At 53.2% G+C, this 25,903-nt stretch overlaps 2 protein-coding genes across 3 annotated transcripts in view; both read right to left on the bottom strand.

The window, feature by feature from the left end:
* The window catches only part of CATSPER4 (cation channel sperm associated 4), an 18,060-nt gene extending 2,944 nt beyond the window's left edge, over positions 1 to 15,116 (bottom strand). Inside the window, exons 1-7 of the mRNA XM_047792719.1 lie at positions 15,045 to 15,116; positions 14,844 to 14,918; positions 14,222 to 14,365; positions 9,910 to 10,011; positions 2,350 to 2,447; positions 2,080 to 2,200; positions 1,746 to 1,879 (exon numbers count right to left, since the gene is read on the bottom strand). Coding sequence (XP_047648675.1) covers positions 1,746 to 1,879; positions 2,080 to 2,200; positions 2,350 to 2,447; positions 9,910 to 10,011; positions 14,222 to 14,365; positions 14,844 to 14,918; positions 15,045 to 15,116 — 746 coding nt within the window. The remainder of the gene's footprint in view (positions 1 to 1,745; positions 1,880 to 2,079; positions 2,201 to 2,349; positions 2,448 to 9,909; positions 10,012 to 14,221; positions 14,366 to 14,843; positions 14,919 to 15,044) is intronic.
* CNKSR1 (connector enhancer of kinase suppressor of Ras 1) lies at positions 15,106 to 25,903 on the bottom strand. 2 transcript variants are annotated; one of them, XM_047792718.1, is made up of 21 exons: positions 25,759 to 25,903; positions 22,884 to 23,041; positions 22,601 to 22,782; positions 21,922 to 22,006; positions 21,460 to 21,501; positions 21,277 to 21,381; positions 20,654 to 20,704; positions 20,472 to 20,540; positions 20,102 to 20,203; positions 19,935 to 20,005; positions 19,780 to 19,856; positions 19,525 to 19,631; positions 19,416 to 19,446; positions 18,900 to 19,072; positions 17,986 to 18,059; positions 17,771 to 17,842; positions 17,430 to 17,503; positions 17,223 to 17,284; positions 17,044 to 17,143; positions 16,778 to 16,959; positions 15,106 to 15,189 (listed from the first exon to the last, which is right to left on the bottom strand). In XM_047792718.1, the coding sequence occupies exons 1-21, from the start codon at positions 25,808 to 25,810 to the stop codon at positions 15,106 to 15,108; spliced, it is 1,953 nt and encodes a 650-aa protein (XP_047648674.1). In that variant the 5' UTR covers positions 25,811 to 25,903. The 2 variants fall into 2 exon arrangements, with proteins under 2 accessions (XP_047648674.1, XP_047648673.1); XM_047792717.1 differs by lacking the exon at positions 15,106 to 15,189 and adding an exon at positions 15,898 to 16,524 and having other exon boundaries at positions 25,759 to 25,901.

Genomic DNA, 25,903 nt, shown 5'->3' with positions numbered 1-25,903 from the left:
ATCAGCCTTCTCAAATTTGACCTGTTGGCTATACTCTTTAGTCATGTTGTTCTTATTATAAAAATTAATTCAAGGAGTTCCCTTGCGGCTCAGTGGGTTAAGGATCTGGAGTTATCACTGCAGTGGCTTGGGTTGTTGCTGTACTGTGAGTTTGATCCCTGGTTCAGGAACTTTCATGTGCTGCAGGTGCGGCCAAAAAAAAAAAAAAAGGTAATTCGAGCTCATTATAGAAAGATCAGAAGGAGGAGTTCCCATCGTGGCTCAGTGGTTAACAAATCCGACTAGGAACCATGAGGTTGCAGGTTTGATCCCTGGACTTGCTCAGTGGGTTAAGGATCTGGCATTGCCATGAGCTGTGGTGTAGGTCGCAGATGCGGCTCTGATCTGGCGTTGCTGTGGCTCTGGCATAGGCTGGCAGCTACAGCTCAGATTATACCCCTTGCCTGGGAACCTCCATGTGCCATGGGTGGAGCCCCAGAAAATACAAAAAGACAAAAAAAAAAAAAAGATCAGAAGGAAATATACAGGAAAAATAATCCCACCCACTGTTCATACCTGCTGTAAATCTCCCATAAAATATTTCCCCAAATAATAGTTTTTTCTCTCTCTCTTGCTATGTGTGGTGTGTGTGTGTGTGTACACAGTGCCAGTCTCTATCAATCCTCACAGCAACCCATGACATGGTTAATATTGTATTATAATCCCCAGTTGACAGGGAGTTCCCACTGTGGCACAGCAGAAACGAACCCGACTAGTATCGTGAGGATATGGGTTTGATCCCTGTTCTCTCTCAGTGGGTCGGGGATCCAGCATTGCCAAGAGCTGTGGTGTAGGTCACAGTCACAGCTCGGATCCTGCATTGCTATGGTTGTGGCATAGGCCGGCAGGCGTAGCTCCAGTTTGACTCTTAGCCTGGGAACCTCCATATGCTGCCAGTGCAGCCCTAAAAAGCCAAAAAAAAAAAAAAAAATCCCCAGTTGACAGATGAGGAGACTGAGGCTCAGAAGGTTGCATGGCTGGTGTGGTGGAGCAGAGACTCAAAAAGCCAAGCCCACTTTTATTGCACACGCCGTGATTTTTCCACTGCCTACATCATAATGGGGAATGAGTGCTGAAGCCGTTTACCAACTAGGCTTCTACTTGCAAATGAAGGAGATCAAAAGAAATCAGTCAGGGGGACCCACTCCCCAGAGTGGACTAGAAAGAAATAGGGTTTAGGCTTAGTAAAGAACAGAACCCAGGCAGCCATCTGTGGCCAAAAATGACCTTGGGCCATGGAGCTCAGAATGAATGAAATGAGACCCTAAGTTCCCAGGAGTCCAGGCAGTTTGGTGGGTTCCGGTGTGGGCTGGGAGTCTGCCCTGGAACTCTTGGTGCAACCACAAATCTGCTCTCTTGCCCAAGGCCTAGCTGTCCAGCTGTTTAGCCTGATGGGAGAAATCGCCTTGAACAGGCCTGCAGTGGGGCCTTGAATGGGTACGTTTTCTTGGGGACAGGTCTGCAAGTAGATGAAAAACTCAGAGGCCCCAGCCCCCGGGGGTTCTGCTCTTCCCTAGTTCAAAGCCCCAGGCAGCCCCCTCCTACTGGGCCATCCTTATCCCAAGCCTTGGAGTCATACATCCATTGAGCATCCTTCTCCCTCCCCAATCAGTTTTTGCCCCCTGGGAGCCCCAACAGAGCCCTGCCTTATAGGCAGGGCTGAGGCCGCCCCCATCCCTGCCCCTGGAAGCCGCATGGGCACTCACTGAAAGTCATTGTAGATGTCCACCCAGCCATCCTGGGTGATGCAGATGAAGAGCGTGTACAGGGCAACCTGCATATTCTGGAAATGCATGGGCACGAACGCACCAAAGAGCGTGACCCCAAATACAGAGAATACCTGCCAGAAAGACCGGAGACCCACCTGGACTTCCTTCACCCAAGCGCCTTGGGGACAGGACATGCAAATGAGCTGCCAAGGGAATCATAGGGATTCAGACCCATAACCCCTCCTCTTCTCCAGACAGCCCTGTATCCCCACTGACCCAGGGGCCCGTTCAGGGAAGGGGGGGTGGCCGGGGGTGGGGGAAAGGCACTGACCAGCATGAAGAAGAGGATGAGGGTCATGATATTGGCCATGTCGGGCACCGACTGCAGGATGACGCGGATGATCCGGGCCAGGGGCTCCACCGCCATGCACACATGTACCAGACGAAGGGCCCTGTGGCAGAGCCTCTCAGGGGTGCCCCTCGGCCCCTCCCAGACCCCCTCCTCCTCACCTGCCCAGAAAGGCAGAGCTGGTCCTCACCCGATAAAACCCCCTCCTCTCCGTCCCAGACAGGTCCCTTCTTTTCTGAGGCCCCAGCTTACCTGAGGGTGTAGGTAATAGAGATGACTTGGAGTTCACTAACGAAGAACCCCAGGAGCAAGATAAAGATGATAAGGAAGTTGAGGATGTTCCAGCAGTCCTGGGGGTGGGCCAGCCCCAGCAGGGTCTGTCAGGCCCAGCCTGTGGGTTCATCCTGGGTGTGCCCTCCCCCGGCCCCTAGGATGGGGGACTCTATGGTCCTCTCAGAGCAGGGCCAGTCATCTGCCATCCACTGCTGTTACTCATCCTGCTGTCACCCAAGCATGCCACAGAACACCTGTGCACTCGCTGTCTCACACAAGTGTCAGTAGCCAAGTGCGTGCAGTGTCTGAAACACACAATGGACCCTCTCACAAATACACAACCAGTTCCTAAGCTGAGCGCCCACCTTGGCTGGTACACTGCAGACAGTGACCTTGCCCTGCAACTAGGTGACCTGAGAGTGTTTGGGTGCTTCACTCTGTGTGACACATACTACCGTTAATAATAAAATAAAAAGTATTGACAAAGGAACAGAGAATTCCCTGGTGGCCTAGCGGTTAAGGACTTAGTGTTGTCACTGCTGTGGCTCGGGTTCGATCCCTTGCCTATGGAACTTGCACATGCTGAGAGCAAAGCCAAAAAACAAACGACCCCCAAAATAAAAACAATTCAATTAGCCAGATAGGAGGTAAACTGCCTCTCACCATAGAAGAAAGGCGCATTTTGCAAGCCCTCTGTCCAGAATGGCACAAACTCTTCAGAATGGGGATGGAGGAAGGAGACTCACGGGTATGACAAATGCAAGCAAGACCACCTCAGAGGGGAATTTGCTCTAACAAACAATCTACATTTACCTTTGACCAGTGATCCCACTTCTAGAAATCCGACCCCTACAAATTCTGGTACAAGTACAAAATGCTATTTGTAGAAAGCCGACAACAACCAAAGTGTCCAGCAATTGGAACACTGATTGAATAAACTACTACGCATTCTTTCAAGGGAATACGGAAAAATGAGAAAGGTCTCCATGTCCTGATACAGAAAGATCCATTCGGTGGCGCAAGTGCAGAAGAGTGTTTTATAGTATGCTGCTGTTAGAGAAAGGAGGACTAAAAATATATATGTATTTGCTTATGATTGCAAAATAAGCACTAGGAGGATAAACGAGACTATAAATAACAAAGATTATCTGAAGAGGGTAGGGGTGGGGAAAGGGATGAAGGGACAGGAATGGACGCAAGAATTCTGTGTGTGCCTCTCAGTGTAGTTTGGACCAACATGTAGATGCTTAAATATTGGAAAAGGAAACTTTTTGGTTTGGGTTTTTTGTTTGTTTGTTTGATTGATTGTTTGTTTTTAGGGCTGCGCCTGCATATGGACGTTCTCAGGCTAGGAAGGCTAGGAGTCAAATCAGAGCTGCAGCTGCCAGCCTACACCACAGCCACTGCAAGATGGGATCCAAGCCATGTCTGCAACCTACACCACAGCTCACAGCAATGCTGGATCCTTAACCCACTGAGCAAGGCCAGGGATCGAACCCGCATCCTGATGGATACTAGTCGGGTTTGTTTCCATTGAGCCACAATGGGAACTCCCAGAAAACTGTTTTAAGTGGGGGGAAAAAGTCTTTTTTTTTTTTTTTTGTCCTTTTGCTATTTCTTTGGGCCACTCCCGCTGCATATGGAGGTTCCCAGGCTAGGGGTCGAATCGGAGCTGTAGCCACCGGCCTACGCCAGAGCCACAGCAAAGCGGTATCCGAGCCGCGTCTGCAACCTACACCACAGCTCACGGCAATGCCGGATCCTTAACCCACTGAGCAAGGGCAGGGACCGAACCCGCAACCTCATGGTTCCTAGTCGGATTCGTTAACCACTGCGCCACGACGGGAACTCCCGGAAAAAGTCTTAAATTGATTGGGCAATCCAATAAACACAAGCCCTCCCAGGGTCTCACATTCAGAGTGTCGGTGCCTAAACATACACGAGGAGACGCAAGTCTGCCTGTCTATAGATCATCCCTCTGTCCATTCAGTATTATGCTCCTACCATATGCCACACCTTGAATCAGATCCTGAAGATAGAGGATTTATGCCCTGCTGGGCTCACAGTTTTGTTTTATTTTCTTTTCTTTTTTGGCTGCCCTACAGCATGTGGAGTTCCTGGGCCAGGGATCAGATCCGAGCTGCTGTCTTGACCTAAGCTACGGCAATACCAAATACTTAACCCAGTGTGCCAGCCTGGGGATTGAACCTGCATCCTAGAGCTCCAGGACGCTGCCAATCCTGTAGCGCTGTAGCGCGAACTCCTCACAGAGTATTTTGAGGAGGGTGGATAGACAGTAAATTTTAACTCCAGGTTGAGAGGTACACAGTATTATAGAGATAGAGCAACAACTGACGTAGCCTGGTTTAGTCCAGGAAGACTTCCTGGAAGAGAAAACATCTGAATGAGTCAGCCTGTAAGTAGAAGGAAAGCAAGTGAATAAGTGGTAGGGAGCTTTCGGAGACTAGGGGTCAGCACAGACAAAGGCATGAAGGTAGGTAACAGCAGAGTGTGTGTGTGTGTGTGTGTGTGTGTGTGTGTGTGTGTGTGTTTTGCGGAATGCCGCTACAAGCAGCTTGATGGATGTAGCTAGAACACCCAAGGGTGAGGCTGAGTGATGACGCTGCAAAAGCAAGCAAGGGCCACACCATGTGCCTTAAGCACAATAAGGCATTTAGACCTGATCCTGTAGACAATAGGGAGCCACTGGAGTAGTTTAAGGGTACTTTGTCTTCGGCCTTGGGAAAATTACTTTGATGGCAGGTGGGGTACACAGGAAGCCATAGCAACATCCTGGTGAGAGAAGACAAGGCAAGAGCTAGAACAGGGGTAGCAGCGATGCAGAGGCCACAAGAAAGTTGAGAAATATTTCGGTGGTAAAATAGTAATTAATAAGCTACGGAGGGAAGGAGGAGGGAAGGACCATATGAGGGCCATAGAAGAGGGGGTGCTGGGGTAAAACTGTGGGGATCCCCATGTGGCTGGGTAGTATTTGAGATATTAACTTGCAGCCTTTCCTCCATCCCCTGCCTTCTCCCTTTCCCGCCCCTCAGCTCCCCCTTCCGTCCACCCATTCAACAAGGAGCGGTCTGGGGTGAGGGTGGGGAAGGAGGCGGCAGAGGGCCTCAACAAGCCCTGGCTTTTGCCACTGGGAGCCTGGCCCCACATGAAGTTTGGGGTTTCGGACATCAGTTCTCAGCCATTAGTTCTGGAGGGTGGTTTTGCCTTCCACAGGACATATGGCAAGGGCTGGGGACATTCTTTTTTTTTTTTTTGTCTTTTTAGGGCCGCACCTGCAGCATATGGAGGTTCCCAGGCTAGGGCTCTAATCGGAGCTGTAGCTGCCAGCCTACGCCAGAGCCACAGCAACGCCAGATCAGGGCCGCATCTGCGACCTACACCACAGCTCACGGCAACACTACTGAGCCAGGGCAGGAATCGAACCCGCAACCTCATGGTTCCTAGTCAGATTCGTTTCCGCTGCACCACAATGGGAACTCTGTGTCTGGGGACACTCTTGATTGTCATAACTAGGAAGGTGCTAATGGTATCAGGTGGGTAGAGGCCAAAGATGCTGCAGAACACCCTACAATGCATGGGACAGCCCCCACAACAAAGAATTATCTAGACCAAATGTCAACGGTGCTGAGGCTGAGAAATCTTGTCCCTGAGGGGACAAGCAGAATGGCTTGCAGGAACACAAGATTCTCAGGCTGGCTCCAATTCTCTCATGCTAATTAGGCACTGGGGCTTAGCCTTGAAAGTGCAGGCTCTCCTAACTGCTGCTAAAAGAAATCTCTGGAAGGAAGAAATATTCTCTCTTATGGACAGATGTCTGCCTCTATCCTAGAGTTAGTTCTCCAAAAGTGGTGTATTTGAAATGTTTACAAAAAGCATGCTCTTCTCCAGTGTGGAGACATGTAAATAGGTACCACCCCATCCTATTTTCTGTTAATAAACAGCCTCCCAAGTATTGTTCTCACAAAGCAGACTTTAAGACATCAGGACTTCAGAAATACTATTCTAGGTTCTACATTCTGTGTTCTATGAAGTGACATCTCTAACCCCTGGAAGGTGGAAAGCTTGTAATTCTTTTTTTGCTTTTTAGGGTTGTCCAATTGTAGCTATAGCTGCCGACTCAGGCCACAGCCACAGAACGCAGGATAAGAACCACCACAGGTCATGGCAATGCCAGATCCTTAACCCACTGAGCAAGGCCAGGGATCAAACCTGTAACCTCATGGTTCCTAAAGGGATTCATTTCCGCTGTGCCACGATGGGAACTCCAGCTTGTAATTCTTAATTGATTATCCTGGTAATGGTGGTTTTTTTGTTTTGTTTTGTTTTGTTTCCTTTCTTTTTATGGCCACACCTGCAGCATATGGAAGATCCTGGGCTAGGGGTCAAATTGGAGCTGCAACTGCCTGCAGGATCTGAGCTGCGCCTGTGATCTACACCATAGCTCATGGCAATGCCAAATCCTTAACCCACTGAGCGAGGCCAGGGATCGAACTGCATCCTCCCAAAGAGTATGTTGGGTTCTTAATCTGCTGAGCCACAATGGGAACTCTTTGATAATGGTATTTAAATGAATACTTCCTTTTTATAGAATGTATAAAGATTTGACAGGGTTTTTTTTTTAAAGCCTCTTCTTGCACATACCCAAAGGCAACACAAATCCCTTAACTCCAGAAATCCCTTGACTCTAGAAGTCCTATTCAAACAAAGAGTTTGAGTCTTTGTCTTGTTTTATATAATGTTAAGGCTGTTCCCACCCATACAGATTTGTAAGACTCTCAGGTTTAGAATGGTTTTTATATCTTTAAAGTTAGGGGGAGGGGTTCCCGTCGTGGCGCAGTGGTTAACGAATCCGACTAGGAACCATGAGGTTGCGGGTTCGATCCCTGGCCTTGCTCAGTGGGTTAACAATCCGGTGTTGCCGTGAGCTGTGGTGTAGGTTGCAGACACGGCTCGGATCCCGTGTTGCTGTGGCTCTGGCGTAGGCCGGTGGCTACAGCTCCGATTGGACCCCTGGCCTGGGAACCTCCATGTGCCACGGGAGCAGCCCAAGAAATAGCAAAAAGACAAAATAAATAAATAAATAAAGTTAGGGGGAAAGTCAAAAAATAATATTTTGTGACATGAAAATTACATAAAGTTCAAATTAAAAAAAAAGTTTTTGTATTGGATTGTGATGATCATTATACAACTACAGATGTGGGGAAAAACGTTTTTTGTTATAGTTGACACAACGTTGTATTATCTTCCATCATGTTCTATCACAAGAGATCAGATATAGTTCCCTGTGCTATGCAACGGCACATTGCTTATTCACTCTAAATGTAATAATTTGCATCATAAAGTTCAAATTTTAGGAGTTCCCATTGTGGTGCAGCCAAAACAAATCCAACTAGTATCCATGAGGACCAGTTTTGATCCCTGGCCTTGCTCAGTGGGTTAAGGGTCTGGCATTGCTGTGAGCTGTGGTGTAGGTGGCAGACGTGGCTTGGATCCCTCGTTGCTATGGCTGTGGTGTAGGCCAGCAGCTTAGCTCCAATTGGACCCCTAGTCTGGGAACTTCCAAATGCCGCGGGTGGTGACCTAAAAAAAAAAAAAATCCAAATTTCAGTGTCCCCAAATAAAGTTTATTTGGAACACAGCGATTCTCATTTGTTTATGTACTGTCTACAACTGCTCTAGTGCTCCCCCAGCAGAGGTGAGTATTTGCAAAGGCGTCTACATGACCCACGAAGCTTAAAATATTTATATGGCCCTTGTGAAAATTAATAAAGGGAAACCCCATTACAGTGGAGTTGGGAGGCCAGAAGGGGGAGCTCTCACACATATTACTAGATGTCAGTTACAGGAAGAGGAGTCCCAGGGGTGGCTCAGCAGTAACCAACCTGACTAGGGTCCATGAGGAAATGGGTTGGATCCCTGGCCTCGCTCAGTGGGTTAAGGATCTGGCTTTGCCATGAGCTGTGGTGTAGGATGCAGACACGACTCAGATCTGGGGTTGCTGTGGCTGTGGTGTAGGCTGGCAGCTGCAGCTCCTATTTGACCCCTAGCCTGGAAACTTCCATATGCCGCGGGTGCGGCCTTAAAAAGCTTAAAGAAAAAAAAAAATTAGAGGAAGAATTGTCAATTATAGACCTCAACAGAAGAATCACCAAGAGGAAAGAATCATCAATTATAGGCCCCAACAGGAAGGAGGTACATTGCATCTCCTGCAAAAAATCAACTACTCCAGCAACTCAGCTAACGAGAAGCCATCATCAAGCTGAAATCTCGCTTTTCACCGGTAGATCTTGGTTCAAAACAACCCCTCCCAACTTCCTCCTTTTTCTCTATGAAATAACATTCCTCTCCATTGTTGGACTTGCCTATGGCTTTTGCTATAGGTTGCTTGTCCTGAATTGCAACTCCTTTGCTATTCTCAAATAAACCCATTTTCTGGTAAAATAACTGGTTTTTTTTTGTTTGTTTGTTTTGCTTTTTAGGGCTGCACCCATCTGCATGCCAGATCCAAGCCTTGCCTGTGATCTACACCACAGCTCTGATGGGAAAGGCACTGACTGTCCTCCAGAGCTTCTGGTCTAGTGGGAGAGAGAATCCACACCCTGAAAATTTCTGACTTAATAGTAGAGATATAATCCCTGCCCTTAGGGCCCTAAATTTTAGGGGGCGAAAGTCTGACCTCGGTACCTTTCTTTCTTTGTTTCTTTTTAGTGCTGAACCCAAAGTATATGGAAGTTCCCAGGCTAGGGGCGCAATTGGAGCTGCAACTGCCACCCTTCACCACAGCCACAGCAATGCCAGATCCGAGCCATGTCTGTGACCTACACCACAAGCTCATGGCAACTCTGGATCCTTAACCCACTGATCGAGGCCAGGGATTGAACCCACATCCTCATGGATAATAGTCGTGTTCGTAACCTGCTGAGCCACAGGGAGAACTCCTATAACTATTTCATTTATTTGTTTATTTTTTATTTTCAGGTCCACACACGCAGCACAGGAAGTTCCCAGGCTAGGGATCGAATTGGAGCTGCAGCTGCTGGCCTATACCACAACTCATGGCAACACCAGATCCTTAACCCACCGAATGAGACCAGGGATCGAACCCACATCCTCATGGATAATAGTTGTGTTCATTACCACTGAGCCACAATGGGAACTCCTGATAAATGTTTTATTTTTAAGGTCAACTCCCTTTACTGAAAATCTTTGCCGACTCCCTACTCTTGAATCCTATAAATTAAGGTAGATGCTCTCATTGAAGGTCTCAAAGTTTTCCCAAGATCAAAGAACTAGGGAAGCCTGGATCAGGGGTTGGAACCCAAGAAAGCTGCACTTCTAGTACAAGCTACTTTTTTACTGCATCACAGACATTTCAGAGGTAGTCAGTCTCTCTCGCTGCATGTGTGCACACACATGCACCCTTCAGTTTGCAGAGGCAGGTGCTCGGGATGGGGGATGGACAGGGTGCAGTCCCTAAGGAGGAATAGAGATGATGGCAGGGGGCACCCAGCATCTCACCTTCCAGAAAATCCAGAAGCCATTTAACCAGCCGAGGAGAAGCTCACAGATAAGGATGGTCAGCACAATGTCATCTATGGTAGAGAACAACTCATAGTGTTTCTACACGGAAGACAGAAAGAGAAGGGCAGAGATGTCAGTGGAGCGGGGCCTGGGCAAGGCCAGGGAGAGAGGACGTCTGTGGGGAAGGGAAGGCCCAGATTCCTGTTGCTCTTCATCTTCAGCATCTTTGTAGCTTCCTTTAGTGCACACCTTCCACGCAGGTGCCAGGCACCATGCTAAGACCACAAAAATACTATTTCATGTCACCATCGCTATCGTCCTACAAAGTTGGTTTCATTCCCATCTTACACCTGAGGAATCAGAAAGGTGGGACAGCTAGACTGTTAGTGAAAAAGGCTGTTGTCTGGCTACAAACCTTTGCTCCTAACCTGTAGAGTAGCAAAAGGGAGGTGGAGGAAAAGCAGAACAGACCCCAGAGTTGGGAAGAAAAGCCCTGGCCCACGAGAGAGGACACTGAGCCCCATCCTTGCTTCTCTGCTTGTCCCAACCCCTCTGGCTGCTCCAGCTCCCAAACCCCCCAGGCCAGGCCTGACCAAACTTCTGGATATGCCCCCACTCCTGGATCCAAGATATGGATGGATTGATGGATAGATGACTTTGAATTCTGTTTAAAACCCAGCTCACTTTCACTCAACCCCCCGTTAAGTTGTGACCCTGCTATAGTTTGTGACATGAACAGCTCCCTGACTCCACCCTGACAGTTACCAAAGTCACCTGGGCTCCTCGTCTTCTTCACCTCCATGGCCCACAGACTCAGCGCCTCAAGGCTCACTGTCACATGTGGCGGCCTCCTGATCTCTCCAGCTATGGCATGTGGAAGTTCCATGTGGAAGTTCCTGGGCCAGGAATTGAACCCACGCCACAGCAGTGACCCGAGTCACTGCAGTAAAAATGCCAGATCCTTAACCCACTGTGTCACAAGGGAATGGACAGAGCTTCTTCTTCTCCGTTTGTTTGTTTGTTTGTTTTTTTAGGGCTGCACCCACAGCTAGAGGTTGAATCAGAGCTATAGCTGCTGGCCTCCGCCAGAGCCACAGCAACGCAGGATCCAAGCCGCATCTGAGACCTACACCACAGTTCAGGGCAACACCAGATCCTTAACCCACTGAGCAAGGCCAGGGATCAAACCCGCATTCTCATGGTTCCTTAGTTGGGTTTGTTAACCATTGAGCCACGAAAGGAACTCCCTGGGCAGAGCTTCTTAAACTCAGATGGAAACTAATGTTTATGGGCTCCCTGACCTTGTGGGTCAGGGATGCTTGCCTGCAACAAAGAAGGGCTTTCTTTCCCCTTATGGGTCCTTCAGGTCCACCCTGCTGACCACTGAAGCCAGTAGACTCTCCTTATTATTTATTGAAAGACTGTTCCTAAATAGCAGCCCCCCCCCCCCGCCACTGTCGTCTCCAAGTCATGAGTATCTATGGCTAAATCAAAGTTGCTTCACTGCACCCCAAACCTTCCATGGCTCCCTATGGCCTGTAGGAGGAGGTTCGAACCAGTCTGGCATCCATAGGCCTCTAAAATTTTACCTTCATGGGCACATATCCTATACCAGGGTTTTTAGCATATTTGACTGGGACTCGAAATATCTTTTACATTTTACACCATAATACCATCTCTTTCTCTCTCTCTCTCCATCCCCCCAACACAGTTTCTGTTTCACTCTTTTTCATCCTTTTTCACTCTGCATCAAAATGCTGGTACCTGTGTTCTGAACTGATGTCATGTTCCATTGACGGTCCCCCAATCTGCTCATTGTGCAAACCTTGGCAACTGGGTTTCTGCCTCCACCACCTCAGAGGCAGCTCTTGTCAAGGTCACAAGAGCTAAATCCAGGGCGTGCTTCCTAGTCCTTATCCTGCGTCATCTCTGAGCTCATCTGACCCTGCGCCGGATCCCTTGGCAGTGCCCTCTCCCCGGTTCCTCCTCCACTGATCACTCCTCCTGCTCTCTGCTTAGAGACTCTCCTGAGATCCGTCTTGGTCCTCTTCTCCCTCAACACTGTCCCAGGCAATCTCATCCTTCCTTTAGCTTTGGCGACCATCTATCTAGATGCCAGTCACTCTCATGTGGCCCCCTCCATCCCTGTGCTCTCAGAAGTATTTCAGGTTTGACCACCCACTCCTCATCTAGGCAGCTCTGTGTGGATATCGCAAGGGTGTATCAAACTCTACAAAACTCAAACTGACCTTGATGTCCTGCCCAAACCTGCTCTTCCTATGTCCCCATGTCCCCACAAAAAGCACCACTCCACACAGTTGCTCAAGCCAGAAACATAACTTCTTGCTCTCCCTTTTCCTACAAGAATGAGATGATGACATATGTTAAACAAGATAGGAATTCCTTGGTGGCTCAGCAGGTTAAGGATCTGGCATTGTTGCTGCTGTGATATGGATTCGACCCCTGGATTGGGAACTTATACATGCCATGGATGCAGCCAAAAAACAAGAATAAATAACCTCCCCCCCCACACAAGGTAGCATGTATGTATGTAGTAAGTGCTCCCTAAGAGTTTACTATAAAGAAAATCAGTCAGAAGACCTGTGGATCTGACACCTAGGAAGCTTCAAATGCCTGTGAGCTCTTTTCACACACAGCCTTTGTCTTGTTCCAAGCCCCATCATCTTTCCCCTGAGCATCTGCAACACGATCCTGCCTGCTCCATCTCCCCTCATTCTCAGCCTCTCTCTTCCACAGTCCACTCTGTGCAGCCAATGTAAGTTTTCTAAAATTCATTTCTGGTCATGTCACGTCCATACTTTAAACCTTGGCTTTCTGAAGGCATAGGATAAAGCCCATTCTTCTTCTTCTTCTTCTTCTTTTTTTTTTTTTTGGCCACACATGGGGCATCTGTAAGTTCCTGGGCCGGGCCTTGAATCTGTGCCACAGGCACAACACCAGATCCTTAACTAGCTATGCCACAAGGGAACTCCCAATTCTTCTTAACATGACTTGAAGACCCTGTGTTATCTGGCTGCTGACCACCTCTATGAACTCATTAGTCAATACACTGGACATCTTTAAAAATTGATTTTCAATAGCACGATTCATATACAAAGTATGCTCCTTGTAAGAAATTTATTTATTTTGTCTTTTTAGGGCTGTGCCTGTGGCATAAGGAATTTCCCAGGCTTGGGTCGAACCGGAGCTGCAGCTGCTGGTCTATACCACAACCATAGCAACGCCAGATCCAAGACACGTCCTCAACCTACACCACAGCTCACAGCAACACCACATCCCCAACCCACTGAGCGGAGTTCCCAAGTCAGAATTCCCTGGTGGCCTAGTGGTTAAGGATCTGGTGTTAGGAGTTCCCTTTGTGACTCAGCAGTTAACGAACATGACTAGGATCCATGAGGATATGGGTTCCATCTCTGGCCTCGCTAAGTGGGTTAAGGATCCAGCATTGCTGTGGCTGTGGTGTAGGCCGGTGGCTGTAGCTCTGATACCACCCCCCGACCCCTAACCTGGGAACTTCCATATGCCACGGGTGAGGCCCTAAAAAGCAAAAAAAAAAAAAAAAAAAGATCTGATGTTGTCACTGCTGTGGCTCCAGTTCAATCCCCGACCCAGGAACTTCTACATGCCATGGGTGTAGTAAAAATAAAACAAAACAAGCCCCCCCCCCACCGCCAAAAAAGAGACCCAAGTCAGAGTGGACTTCAAGTTAGACACACAGAACTCACTTCCATGTGGCTGCTTCTGACCCAAACCCTCTCCCCACCTCACTCTGCCTGGCCAACCCCTGCTCATTCTTTGCTCTCTGCTTAAATGCCCCTTTCTTCTGACCCCCAGACTGGGTCCGCCGCCTCCTTCGAGTTTCCATATACTCTATGACACCCATGCATTTGTCATCACATGGTTGTGTCTGAGACAGAACTGGGTATGACGGGTTCCTATTTGGAACCCTGGTTCTGAGTGCCGTGCTCAGTGCGGAGTGAGTCTTTCTTAGTGACTGTCCATTAAAATGGGACACCCTTCCTCACAAGGCACCCGTTTGCCTGTCTCTGCCTACACCATTTTTCTCCTGCCCTTCTTCTGCAAATCCAATGCATTTCTCAAAGCTGGGCCCCCTCCACCACAAAGTCTTCCTTGATCTCTAGACCCCTGGAAGGACAGTGCTGACAGGCGCTAGGAGAGCATCCAAACCAAGCATCATGAACAGATGAGGAGGCTGAGGCCCAGGGAGGGAAGTGCCTTGCTCAGGCCCGTTAGATCAGTGGGGACGGAGATCAGGCTGAAGTCCCACCTGGCCAAGGGCGGAGTTGGTGCGGAGAGCGATGGTGATGGCGTTGACCACCAGCAGCGTGGCCAGCAGCAGCTGGAAGGCCGGGTGTCGGAGCAGCTGCTTGACATACATGCGAGTGATGAACTCCTGCATGTCCCAGGTATCCTGGGAGAGGGTGGGGGACTTCCTTCAGGCAGGCGTCACCGTAGGAGGCCTCTGCCTGGAAGTTTGCTCTCAGTGAATAGGGACTCTTGGGGGCCACTCCTGTGGGAAGAAGTTGCCTGAGAGGGGACCATGGAATGGGGGCATCAGCGTAGCGGTCACTACCCAAGTGGCCACTAAAGTGGGTCACTGCTAGGTCTTCGCTGTGGTCATTGCAAGGGAGACTCTTTTGGGGTCTCTGCTGGGGAGTCACTGTCATTCTAAAGGGGCTCCTGTGTGTGTGGTGGGGGCACAGCCAGGCTGTTACTAACATGCCACGGGGGTGGGGTCACGGCAGGGATCACTGCTGGGATGTTCAGATGGCAGAAGGGGCAGAGTTATTCCGCGGACCTGCTTCCCCATGCAGAGGGGCACTGCGGAGTCACTGCGGGTAAGGATCACGGCAGGCCCCCGCAGGCTGCAGCCCTGGCCTCGTGCATACCTTCCTGCTTGTGAAGTCTCGGCGGTTGATGAGCACTTGCTCCTCCAGCCGAACATAGGGCTTGTGAGGGGCCCTCTGCAAGGGTGAGGAGAGGGCCCATCAGTGCAGCCACTGCCCCTCCGGGCCCAGTGTGGTCCTCCAGTGCCCTGCTGCACCCCAGGATGCCCAGCTCGGGCAGAGGGCCAGGCAGCGGCCACCTACCAAGCGGTTCAAAGGCTTGATATTGGTGGTGTTGGTCCCATGCTGCCGCCAGGTCCTTTGGTTATACGCCATACGTCCTCAGTCTCCCCCCAGTCCTCAAAGAAACCTCATTCCAAGCGGTCCTGCTCTCTGCACCTCTGCCACTCTGTGGTGATATCATAGAGGCCTCTGTGACCTCCAGCTGTCTGCATTCCACCAAGGAACTCCCATACCAAGGGAAGCTCCTCCCACTGACCCCCCTCCACAGCCCACAGAGGAGGCCACGGACACCAAGGGGCTGGGTGGCGTCAGAGGTCAGAGGCTGATGAGAGCGGGTCAGGTCTCCATAGAGCCTGGATGGAAACACAGGAGCATATCCTTGCTCTGGAGGTAGAGCTGGAGGTGAGACTTGGCTAAGGAGAGACGGGGAGAAAATGTTTCGTTCTGGGGCCCTCCTGGCAGGAGACATCAGCCTGCACCCCTGCCCACTGGCTACCCCATCCCTTCACCCCAGGCTCCAGGGCTGCCTGTCATGCTATTGCATGTGAGGGATGTTTCCCCATCTGTAGAGCAAAAGGCTGGCTTTTCCCCTCCTGGGGATAGGGCAGGAGAGCACCATTCGTTCTCCAAAGGGCGGGGGAGAGATGGGCACAAATAGAAGCTGCCACCATCCATGGGTTAGCAATCTGTCTTGGCAGGTGTGGAGCTTCGGGTACAGAGCCCAGGCCAGTGGGCTGCAAAGTGGGCTAGTTACCAATAGCATCCACCCCCATGTGACAGCTTTTTACCTCAGAGCCCCTCTGGGAAGCCAGTTCCAGATTGTAATGCTGATGTCAAAGGCGCACGTAGGTTTATGTTAAAGAAACTGACTTGATGTAGTTGAAAGTGTTTATTTAGTTGTAAAGTGAAGAATACCCGTTTGGACTGGCTTGGGGAAGGGAGAAGTGCCAGGGAAGGAGGGGGCAGGTCTGTTCCCCCACAGGTCAGAGTATGGGGTGAGCGTTCTTTCAGCCCAGCCTCCTGCTCCTTTGTTGGCACAAAGCTCACGTCAGGCCACGCCAGGGGAGAGGGGAGCAGAAATGGCAGGAGCTCAGGTGGAGGCAGAACCATGGATTAGCACTATTTCCAGATGAGAACAGAATCCAGGGATGCTCTGTCCTAGACGTGTCAGGGGCTGGGGGTTGAGGTGGTCCTCAGGGCCAGAGGTCAGGAACTAGAGTACTGGCCAGGGTTAGAGGTCAGGAGGTCGGAGGTCACTCTCTGGGGTCAGGGGACAGCGATGGGTGTGCTCCTTAAGGTCAGAGGGCAGGGGCTGGGAAGACTGTTCTCTGGGGTCAGAGTTCAGGACTTGGGAGCTGCCCTCAGCCTGCTCCACCCCCCAAGCCCCCAGGCCCTCTGAGTAGAGCTCCTGGTTCCGCTCCTTCCACCGGCGGAACTTCTCTCCTGTCAGCTTGGGGTCACCTAGCACTTCCTCCAGGGCCTGCAGCTCCTGCAGCTTTGCCTGGCAAAAGAGTAGGGACTAAGGGGTCCTGACCACCCAGGGAGGGCACGGAGCCCCAGCCCAGAGCGAGCTCTGGAGTCCAGCACCTAGAACCCGGCACCTGACCCGGGCCAGCCCCCATCCTCAAATCAAGAGCCTGGCTTGTGGAACCTAGAACGTGACCCAGTCCACAGCATAACCCAGAGGTGAGGGCCGGGAACCTAGCCTAAAGCCCGTGGCCCAGCCCCTGCCAGCGCCCAGCGGCCCCGCTGACCTTGAGCGTGCTCTGCAGTGCCCGCACGCGGTGCACCCGCTCATTGAGCTGCGGGTCTCGGTTCCGCCGCATGAAAGAGCTCCTCCACTGCTCATGGGTGAGGGGCTGCGGCTGGCCCAGGAGGGACACGCCACCCTGCCTCAGCCCCCGGACCATTCCTTCCAGCGCCCCTTCGCTGCTGTCTGTGGGGAGGGGAGCAGGATGAGGGAGTGCCCGTCCCGCCCCGAGCCCTGCATCTCGGCTCCCAGCCCGCCCCGGCGCAGCACCTGTCGGAGGGCCGAAGGAGGTCCGTGGGCTGCCCTGCGTGGGGGTGGCTGCAGGTGACGTGTCTCCGTGGGGCGGACTCGCAGCTTGGGCCAGGCTGGGCTGCAGGCAGGGCGGAAGGAGAGGAGGCTGTCAGTCTGAGCTTCACGCCCTGCTATTGGCCCATCAGCCCCCTACTCACCGAGGCAGAGCGGGACCCAGCCTCATCATCAGGGTCTTCGGCTTCCGTCTCGCTGTAGCAATCTGGGGTGGACAGGGGCGGTTGGAGAACCCACGGAGCCTCGCAGGGTTTGGGCAGGCCAGGGAGTGGGCTCTGGGAATTGAGTTCCCAGTCCCCACTGGAGGGAAGGCAGAGGCTCAGGAGAGACCCACCCCTGTGGACACCCACCTTCCTCTCGGGGCAGGGGGGCACGGCCTGGAGACTGGTACTTGGAAATGCAGGTAATGAGATGGCGCACCCACCTGTGCAGGGGCAAAGGGGTCTCAGGGAATTTCCGTTTCCTGTAGGCCAGGGGCGTTCACCTACATCATCTTTCATTTACTCCTCAGAGCAACTCGGAGAGACAGCAATTCTTATCAGTCCATCTTATAGAAGATGAGACTGAGGTTTAGAGAGGTGAGTGTCTTGGACCAGCGGCTATCCGAGAGCCGGGATCTGCATCCAGGCTCCTGAGCCCGGCCGCCAAGCACCCACGTGCGAGTTGTGGGAGTGAAGGGGATGGCACTCACTTGCTCAGATCTGTCAGGGTGTCAGCAGCGAAGATGAAGGGCTTGTACACGTCATGGGTGAGCTGGAACACACTGCCAGGGAGCAGAGGGGCCTCGCTCAGTTGGGGGTGCCCACCCAGAACCCAGAGAGGCTGGACCCGGCATCTCCCACCACCCCCAGCCTGCCTACCTCTCCCCTCTCCCCACCCCGAGCCTGTCGCACCCCAAGACTTAACTATTTTTTCTTCTGATCTTGTCCACTTTCCAGACTGTAGTTAGAGACGTTGATGAGGCCCTCGGCCTTCTCATCCTGGGGGGATTACAGTGTGAGGGTCAGCTTGGGAGGCCCGTTCAGGCTCCTGAGGGCAGTGGAGGGAAGAGGGAATCTCCTGGGCTCTCTAACTGCAGATCCCTCAGTGCCCAGAGCAGGAACCTGGGGCGAGGGCAGGAGGGGTGACCAAGGGGTGCCTCTGAGCCCGGAAGGGGAAGCCAAAGATGCAGAGAAACAGCCAGGAAAGAGGAGCCCGCTCAGGCATCTGCTCCATCAACAGACACAGATGAGCAGCCTTGCAAACGCTCTTCTCCCTGCCTGGTCTTCTGTCTCCTTTCCATTTGACTAACCCTCAGGCCTTGATTTCTCAGGAAGCTGCTGCCATTCCTTAGGTGGCCTGGCTGCTTTTGCTGGGCTCCCACCCATCCCCTGGGCTCTTCCTCCATCATGGCATGTGTCCCTGGTCTGTCCCTGATGGTGTATTCAGCCCTCTCCCCCACCAGCCTGAGTAACAGGAACTCCAATTCTTCCCTGTGTCCTAGTGCCCAGCCCAGAGCTGGGTGCACAGTAGACACCTGGATGGTAGCTGAGGGAAAACAATTGCTCAAATGGCCCATCACTAAGATGAACAGACGAACAGAATGGGAAGGAGCGGCAAGCAGAATCAGAGTGATTCTCCGCGGCCTGTGATACCCTTTCCAGACTGCTTTTACACATGCACCACCTCAGTTCTCTCTCTGAAGAGTGTCCTGTTTTACAGATGGGAATACTGGGGCCAAGAGGGTCTGGGGCCCACAGATGGGAGTGGATGGTGGAGGAGGGACAAGAGCCGGGGCCCCAAGGTGACTCGCTTACCTGCGTGTGTGAATGGGATCTCACCTGGGGCTGGCGGTACCAGTAGAGCGTGTGTCCTTTGAGCACGAACCAGCAGCGGCGCCAGCGTGGGCCCATGAAGCCCCCGGGCACCTTGCGGAGCAGGAGCCAGCCGTCACAGTCGGGCCGGCCCAGTTGCCGGCAGGACACCCGCCGGCGGCTCAGCAGCGTTGCCACGCCTGCAGCAGCACAGTGGCTGGTTGGTGAGGGGCTGGCAAGGCATCCCGGGCCCCCATACCAGCTCCCTCACTCCCCACAGGCACCCCCAGCTGATATTTCTGAACCCAGGCTCTGTGCTTGGAATGTCACAGGTGTCAGCTCCCAGGCAGGGCTGACTCTTTCCATTTTAGTGACAAGAAGGCTGAAGATCAGAGGATGAGCTGTTTGCCCAGACACAGAGCTGTTCTGGGAGAGGCTGTGTGTGAAGTGTGTCTTGGGGGTGGTCTTGTCCAGCACTGTAAGAGCGCCTCATGTCAGGGGACCCCCCCGCCTCCACCCGCCCCGGTCAGGTGCATCTCATACCTTTTGATTTCTTGCGACCAAGGACAGGACTCTGAAAGGAACACAGGAGGTTAGAGAAGGGTCTGGGTCCACAGCCACACACCCCTCCTCGCTGAGCCCCTGAGCTTACCTTGGCAGGGTCTTCTGGGGGCTCCGGTGTGTCTGCTACCCCTGCTGGGAGTGTGGCTAGGGTTGCCGGAGGGCTGGGCAGGGACTCGGGGTCAAGGAAGGTAGATTCTGTCAGGGAGGGAGGAGAGAGGGGGAGGGTCCATGGGCTCAGACCCAGCCCCAACAGTAGGGGTGGTGGTCAGAGTCTAGGGTCGGAGCCAGGAACCCCACATGCCTTGCCTGGGGCATCTGCCAACTGGTGAGGCTTTGAAATTACCTGTCCAGGCAGCAGGGCTGGGCCCAGGACTTGGGTCTGAAGTCAGGTTGAAGGCAAAGACGTCTTTGGATGGTGTCCTAGAGAGATCAGGGAGAGACGAGGTGAGCCATGGCTCACCTGCCAGGATGCACCCCACCCAGGGCGGAGCCCGTTACCTTGGAGACGGCAGGAGTGGAGCCAGTGATGGGCTCACTGGGTGTGCGGAGCCCAGGGCCTGAGGAGGGGTCTGAGGAACAACCAGAAACACGGTGATGGAGCTGGCAACAGACTGGGGGCCTGAAAGCAGCGGGTGGGGGGGTGGGCAGGGCTGGGCGGCATGTACCTGTGGGGGGCTCTCTGGCACCGGGACCTTCTTCAACACTATGCTGACCCCGTCTGGCTTCCGCAGCAGCTCCCTCACCACGTTTTTGTGGGGCCAGCCCACCTGAGGGACAGGGCAGGGGCAGGGCAGGGATGCTGGGCTGGCTTGAGCCGGGCAGGAGGCGACCCGACAGCACTCTCTCTGCCTCCTGCTCAGCCTCACCTCGTCCTCCAGGAAGCCTTCAGGAGCCCCTCTGACGTGTGAGAGCTGGTCCCCCCTCACAGAAGGCAGCTCTCAAACCCTGGTCTTCCCAAGGGAACCTCCCCACCCACAGACCTGAGTTCTACACAGGACCCTCCTTTCTCCCAGCACGCCCCCTCCCCTCACTCACCACCACCTGCTCATTGATCTGTACAATCTCGTCTCCAGGCAGGATCTGCAGCCGGGAGTTGGCGGGAACCTGATGGGGAGTGTGGGGCTCAGAAGTTGCACCCTCACAGGGCTGGAAGCTGGCTTGGCCAGCAGGTAAGGGGGCATGGGGGTGGGCCGCTGAGAAGGGGGCAGGGCTCTCACCTGGGTGCCCACGAAGTGCAGGCAGTTGCTGGTGGTGTGGATTTCCAGGCCCTGTGAGGCAGAGGCTACAGTCACTGAGGGTGTGGGGGCCGCAGGGCAGGACCCCGCTGGGCACCAGGACTCATAGGTGGGTGGAATGGGGGACAGAGCTGGCATGGCCCAACATGCTGTGTGACTTGGGGCTTGCCACTGCTCCTCTCTGGGTTCTGCCTCCTCCTCCCACAAGAGCTGAGGGGAGCTGATTTCTGAGGGATGAAATTCTCAGCAACTCTCTTGAAGGGCTAAGCTGGGAAGGGGTGCGAGAGTATGGGGCTGGGGCCCTCGGTTTTCCCAACTGGTCAAAGATTAAAGCAGAAAAGTTCAGGTCCTCTCCCATCTGCAGGTCCCGTGTCCCAGGGCTGGCTGGGATGTGTCGCCTGAGGCCACCCCAACTGCAGCCCTTCAGGACTGGAGAAGGGGCTGAATAAGGATAAGAGCCCAGCGAAGTCCTCTGGGCCGTGGACATCTCTACAGAAAGAGCCTTCCAGCTGCAACAGCAGAGGACGCTGTGGATCCTAGAACCTGGGTTCAGGGCCCAGGCAAGGCTGCCGGGGTCAGAGGTAAGTTGAGAGGTCCAAGCTCACGGAAGGATCATCCAGCGCCACGCGCTCTAGCACGGCCCTCTGCTCCAGCAGCTCCTCCGGGCTGCAGCTCAGGATGTTGTGGCAGATCCCAGCCACGTGGCTGCACTGGCAGAGGGAGAGCAGATGTCTAGCCCGAGCCCCCTCCCATCCCACCCCGACACCCCACTCAGCCCCCAGACTCACAATCCTCAGGACTTTGCTCTCCTTCTCAGCAGCTGGACAGTCCTGGAAGCAGAGTGAGAGAGCAGAGGCCTACCCTGAGTAGGGTGTACTGCCTTCTCCCAAGGGTAGGGAGGTTCCCTGAAGGCCCTCCCTGCGCCCCGTATTCGGGCCCCCTTCCCAGAACTACGTGGCCTCAGAGGTTTGGCCTCAAGCTCTCATCCCTGGAGGCCAGGCACCTAGAAGTCACCACACACGCCCTCCCCTGCTCCTCCCCCTCCTGAGTTAAACTTCCTGAGCTACCCCAGCCCGTTAGGAGCCCCCACACCCCCATCGCCCCCTACCCAGTGGCTGGGCCTCCTCTCCTTCCACCCTCGCCTCTTCCTGCTCTCACACCTGATCCTCTGCTGATTCACAAGTTATAAAAAGCTGTAGCCTGATTTGGTCTCTATGGCCTGGGCCAAGCCTGGCCCCTGGTTCTCCTACCTCCTGCAAGGCCTGGCCCAGCTCCCCGCACAACTCCCCAATCTCCTGGCAGGATGAGAAGTCATTTAAGTGGGAGAAGAGGTACCTGGCAGGGGGAAGGATGGAGCAGTGGTTAGGGGACTGAGCCCAACAGTCAAGTCAGTGGACCACCCTGAGCTGACTATGCATCTGGGACTTGGGGAAAAATTCCCATTCTGATGGGTTTTGATTTGGGATAAATGAGATGACTCTACATCTCAAGACAGGACTTGATTGTCAAGTGCCTACTAAATGCCAGGCCCTGTTGTAGGCACTGCGGAGGCAGATATTAAACATGTAATCACATCAATAATGATTTAACTTCTACTGCTGTGAAGTGTAGGGAGCTCTCAGAGTGTATAACAGGGAGGGCTTTCCTGAGGAGATGACATCAGAGCTGGGGCCTATGGGACAAGCATTAGCCAGTCAAGTGGGTAGAGAGCTCTGGATGCAATGTCGTTGATGCGATTGTCATGGTTACAAGCTGGAAGTGGCGTGGGAACTCAGACATCCCAGTGCCCCTACACAGACCAATTAGCTTCTTTGCCTGCTTCCACCGTAGCTGAGCAAGCTCTATTTTTCTCTCCCAGGTCCTGGAAGAGGCCAAGGATGAGAAGGGGCCCCTTACCCTTCACACAGACCTGGGGGAAGCCCGAGGTACCTGTTGAGCCAGAAGAGGAGGGAACGGGCCTCATGCACCAGCTCGATGGCTGCATTGAGGACATCAGCAGGGGGCTCGGCACAGCCCCCCAGGTGACCTTGGACTAAGCCCTGGAATGCCCGGATCCTCTCCAGCAGCCTTTCTGTCAGGCTCTGCAGGTTCTCCGACTGTAGCCCGGAGCTCTGTACCAGAGGGGCAGGTTAATTCCTGGCAGCGGCCAGCCTCCCATCAGCACCTCCAAAGGAGATGGAAGCTACAGCCAGTGTGGCCACCAGGCACTCACCAGGGCCCGGAGCTGTTCCACCCCTTCTAGGATGAGCTCCTGATGGCCCAGAGGCCACACAGTTAGAGCCTCCAGGCTGCGGGGGCAGAGCTGGAGCAGGTACTTGCCAGGCAACTCCCAGTCCTCAAAGGGATAGTCCTGCAGGGAATCATCGAGGCCTGGAGGGAGAATGGGGGTCAGTGTGGCGGGGAGCCAGGGGTGTCAGGGCCTTGCCCAGCAGTACAAAAGCCCTTTTCCTACTGACAACCCTGAGACCCAGGCTGTGCTCTGCCCTGCGCATTTCACAGATAAGGCTACTGAGTTGAGAGGGAGAATCCCATGGGGCAGCAGCTCTCAGAGGTGGCCCCCAGACCAGCTGCAGCAGCCGCCTCACAGGAGAATTTGTTAGCAAGACATATCCACAGCCCCACCCCACACCTGCTGAACCAGAACTCAGGGGCAGGGTCCAGCACTTTGCGTTTTAACAAATCCCCAGGTGTTCTGAAGCTTGCTCAAGTCATGCTTGATGGGGCTTTGGAGTCAGAGCGACCCGAGTGATAGCACTTGAGCAAATAACTTTATTATTCCATGCCTCAGTTTCCTCACTGTCAAGTGGGGCTAATAAAAACACCTACCTTCTAAGCATGTGTATTAAATGACATGACCCAAGTCAAGCTCTGGACCCACTCTCTTGGTTCATAGTAGACAGAAAATAGCAGCCCCTGGAGTTCCCGTCGTGGCGCAGTGGTTAACGAATCCGACTAGGAATCATGAGGTCGCAGGTTCGATCCCTGGCCTCGCTCAGTGGGTTAAGGATCCGGCACTGCCGTGAGCTGTGGTGTAGATTGCAGATGCGGCTCAGATCCCCAGTTGCTGTGGCTCTGTTGTAGGCCAGTGGCTACAGCTCCGATTAGACCCCTAGCCTGGGAACCTCCATATGCCACGGGAGCGGCCCAAGAAAGGGCAAAAAGATACACACACACACACACAAAAAAAAGAAGAAGAAAAAAAAAAAGAAAATAGCAGCCCCCATATGATTATTGATGGACTCTTTACCACGATTTGCAAGGTCTTGTATAATCGGCCACCACCTGCCTGTCCGGTCTCATTTCTTGGCCCAGCCCTTCAAACTCAACACTTGAGATCCAGAGCACTGACTCCCTGTAGCTCCTGGAAGGCTCTTTTGCCTCAGGGTCCTCGCATATGCTGTTCCTTCTGCCTAGACTGCTCTTCTAGCTCCTTTACATCCTTTTTCATCTAACTCCTTTCAGGAAGCCTCCCACAACTCCCCAGGCTGGGCTGGGGCACCTTCCTGTTCTCACTGCCTCTGTGCCTCCACCAACCCCTGCACCAGAGCACCAGCCTCTCCTGCTTGATGACAAGCTCTTCGAGGACTGGGCCTTCAGCAACTGTTCATCTCTAATTCCAGCCCAGGCCTGGCACAAGGTAGACACTCAAAAATATGAAAACTATCTAGGAGTTCCCGTCGTGGCACAGAGGAAACAAATCAGACTAGGAACCATGAGGTTGCGGGTTCAATCCCTGGCCTCGCTCACTGGGTTAAGGATCCGGCATTGCCGTGAGCTGTGGTGTAGGTCACAGATGCAGCTCGGATCCCGTGTATGTCGCAGAGGTGGCTCAGATCTGGTGTGGCTGTGGTGCAGGCTGGCAGCAACAGCTCTGATTAGACCCCTAGCCTGGGAACCTGCGCATGCTGCATGTGTGGCCCTAAAAAAAACAAAAAACAAACAAAAACTATCTAGTGAATTTAGGAGGTAGAGATGCTGTTATTCTCATTTTACAGATGGGAAAACAAATCAAAGTTAACAGCTAGCTTTCTCGCTCTTTGAAGGAAACCCTGCCATTCAAAGCCAGGGTCCGTCACTGGCGTATGTGCACATGATCAAGAGCTGACCCTCATTCCCTGTGTGACATTAAGAGCATGTGACTAGGGGTTCATGAACCTGTTGCTCCGTGGCAGTGGGCCCTGGAGCACCTCCTTTCCCAGGTATCGTGAATATGCTGGGCTGCCTCCCTCCCAACAGATCCTGACACTGAGCTAAATGCTCCAGGTCCTGGTCGTGATGGTCTCATTTGGTCCACTTGATGAGATCAGAGCTGCCTTTCCCATTTTAGGGATGGGGAAATAGACCTGTATTGCAAAACCGTGAGTGAAGGGGCTGGGCCTGGAAGTCGGCTGGGTGTCTGACTCCAGCCCTGAATCCCTGCTTTTTCCGGGGCTGGTCACCCCAGCCTCTCCCAGTGTACTCAGCTGCTCCCTGTCAGAGGGATGTCCTGACTCACCTGCCCGCCCCCAGCTGCATGTCAGAAGGTCTTCACTTAGAATCTGGGCCCTTCCTCACCCATCTGGGCTCATCTCCCCTGGAGGCGCGGGGTGGGGGGGCTATGTCAACCCCTTCAGTCAAGCTAGGGCTTCTGCTCTCAAGGGGGAGCAGGTGGGGAGAAGGGAAAAGACACCCAGGCGGCCCTCTTCCAAAGCCAGAGCAAATCACTTCCTGGCTCAGTGCATAGGTTTCCGCTTCTGAAAAATGGGTTTAATAACAGCCTACTGCGCCCTGAGGCGGAGGGGAGATGAAGGAGATACAGTGGGGGTGGGCCCGCTGGGGCAACACCCTCCGTTTTCATTACACAACCACTGCCTCCCCACAGCCACCCTGGCAGCCTCTTGAGCTGCTTGGGCGATGAGAGACCCCTTCTGGGTACTCGGCCCCCCCGACTTCCCAGGGTCATCTTAGTTTTTCTTCCGCCAGGTTCACGGCAGACGCTCCGTAAATACTTGTTGACTGACTAACCAGCTGGAAAACCGGGCAGGTCGTTTTCCTTTGCCTCTCCCGGTCCCAGTGCTGAAGCCCAACACTGCCCCAGCCCCACCCACCTCTCAGCCAGGCCGCCACCTTCCCGGGGGTCCAGGTCGCGACTGGCTCCATGGCCAAGTTCGGCCGCTCAGATCCGCACCAGTTCGGTCTCGCCCGCGCAGGAATTTCCGCTCCCAGAGCCGTGACCTGGGGAGGGGCCGAGCC

Source organism: Phacochoerus africanus, chromosome 8 (assembly GCF_016906955.1).
Source record: "Phacochoerus africanus isolate WHEZ1 chromosome 8, ROS_Pafr_v1, whole genome shotgun sequence".
Lineage (NCBI taxonomy): Eukaryota > Metazoa > Chordata > Mammalia > Artiodactyla > Suidae > Phacochoerus > Phacochoerus africanus.
This window is presented reverse-complemented; position numbering and strand designations above follow the sequence as displayed.

Bases quoted from the DNA above. Each gene is read 5' to 3' on its own strand.
- CNKSR1 (XM_047792717.1), bottom strand. From the start codon at position 25,810: ATGGAGCCAGTCGCGACCTGGACCCCCGGGAAGGTGGCGGCCTGGCTG. The intron at 22,007-22,600 runs GTACCTCGGGCT...TCCCCCTGCCAG, and splicing joins CTCCTCTTCTGGCTCAACAG to GTACCTCTTCTCCCACTTAA. The intron at 21,502-21,921 runs GTAGGAGAACCA...CTCTGCTTCCAG, and splicing joins TGGGCCAGGCCTTGCAGGAG to GACTGTCCAGCTGCTGAGAA.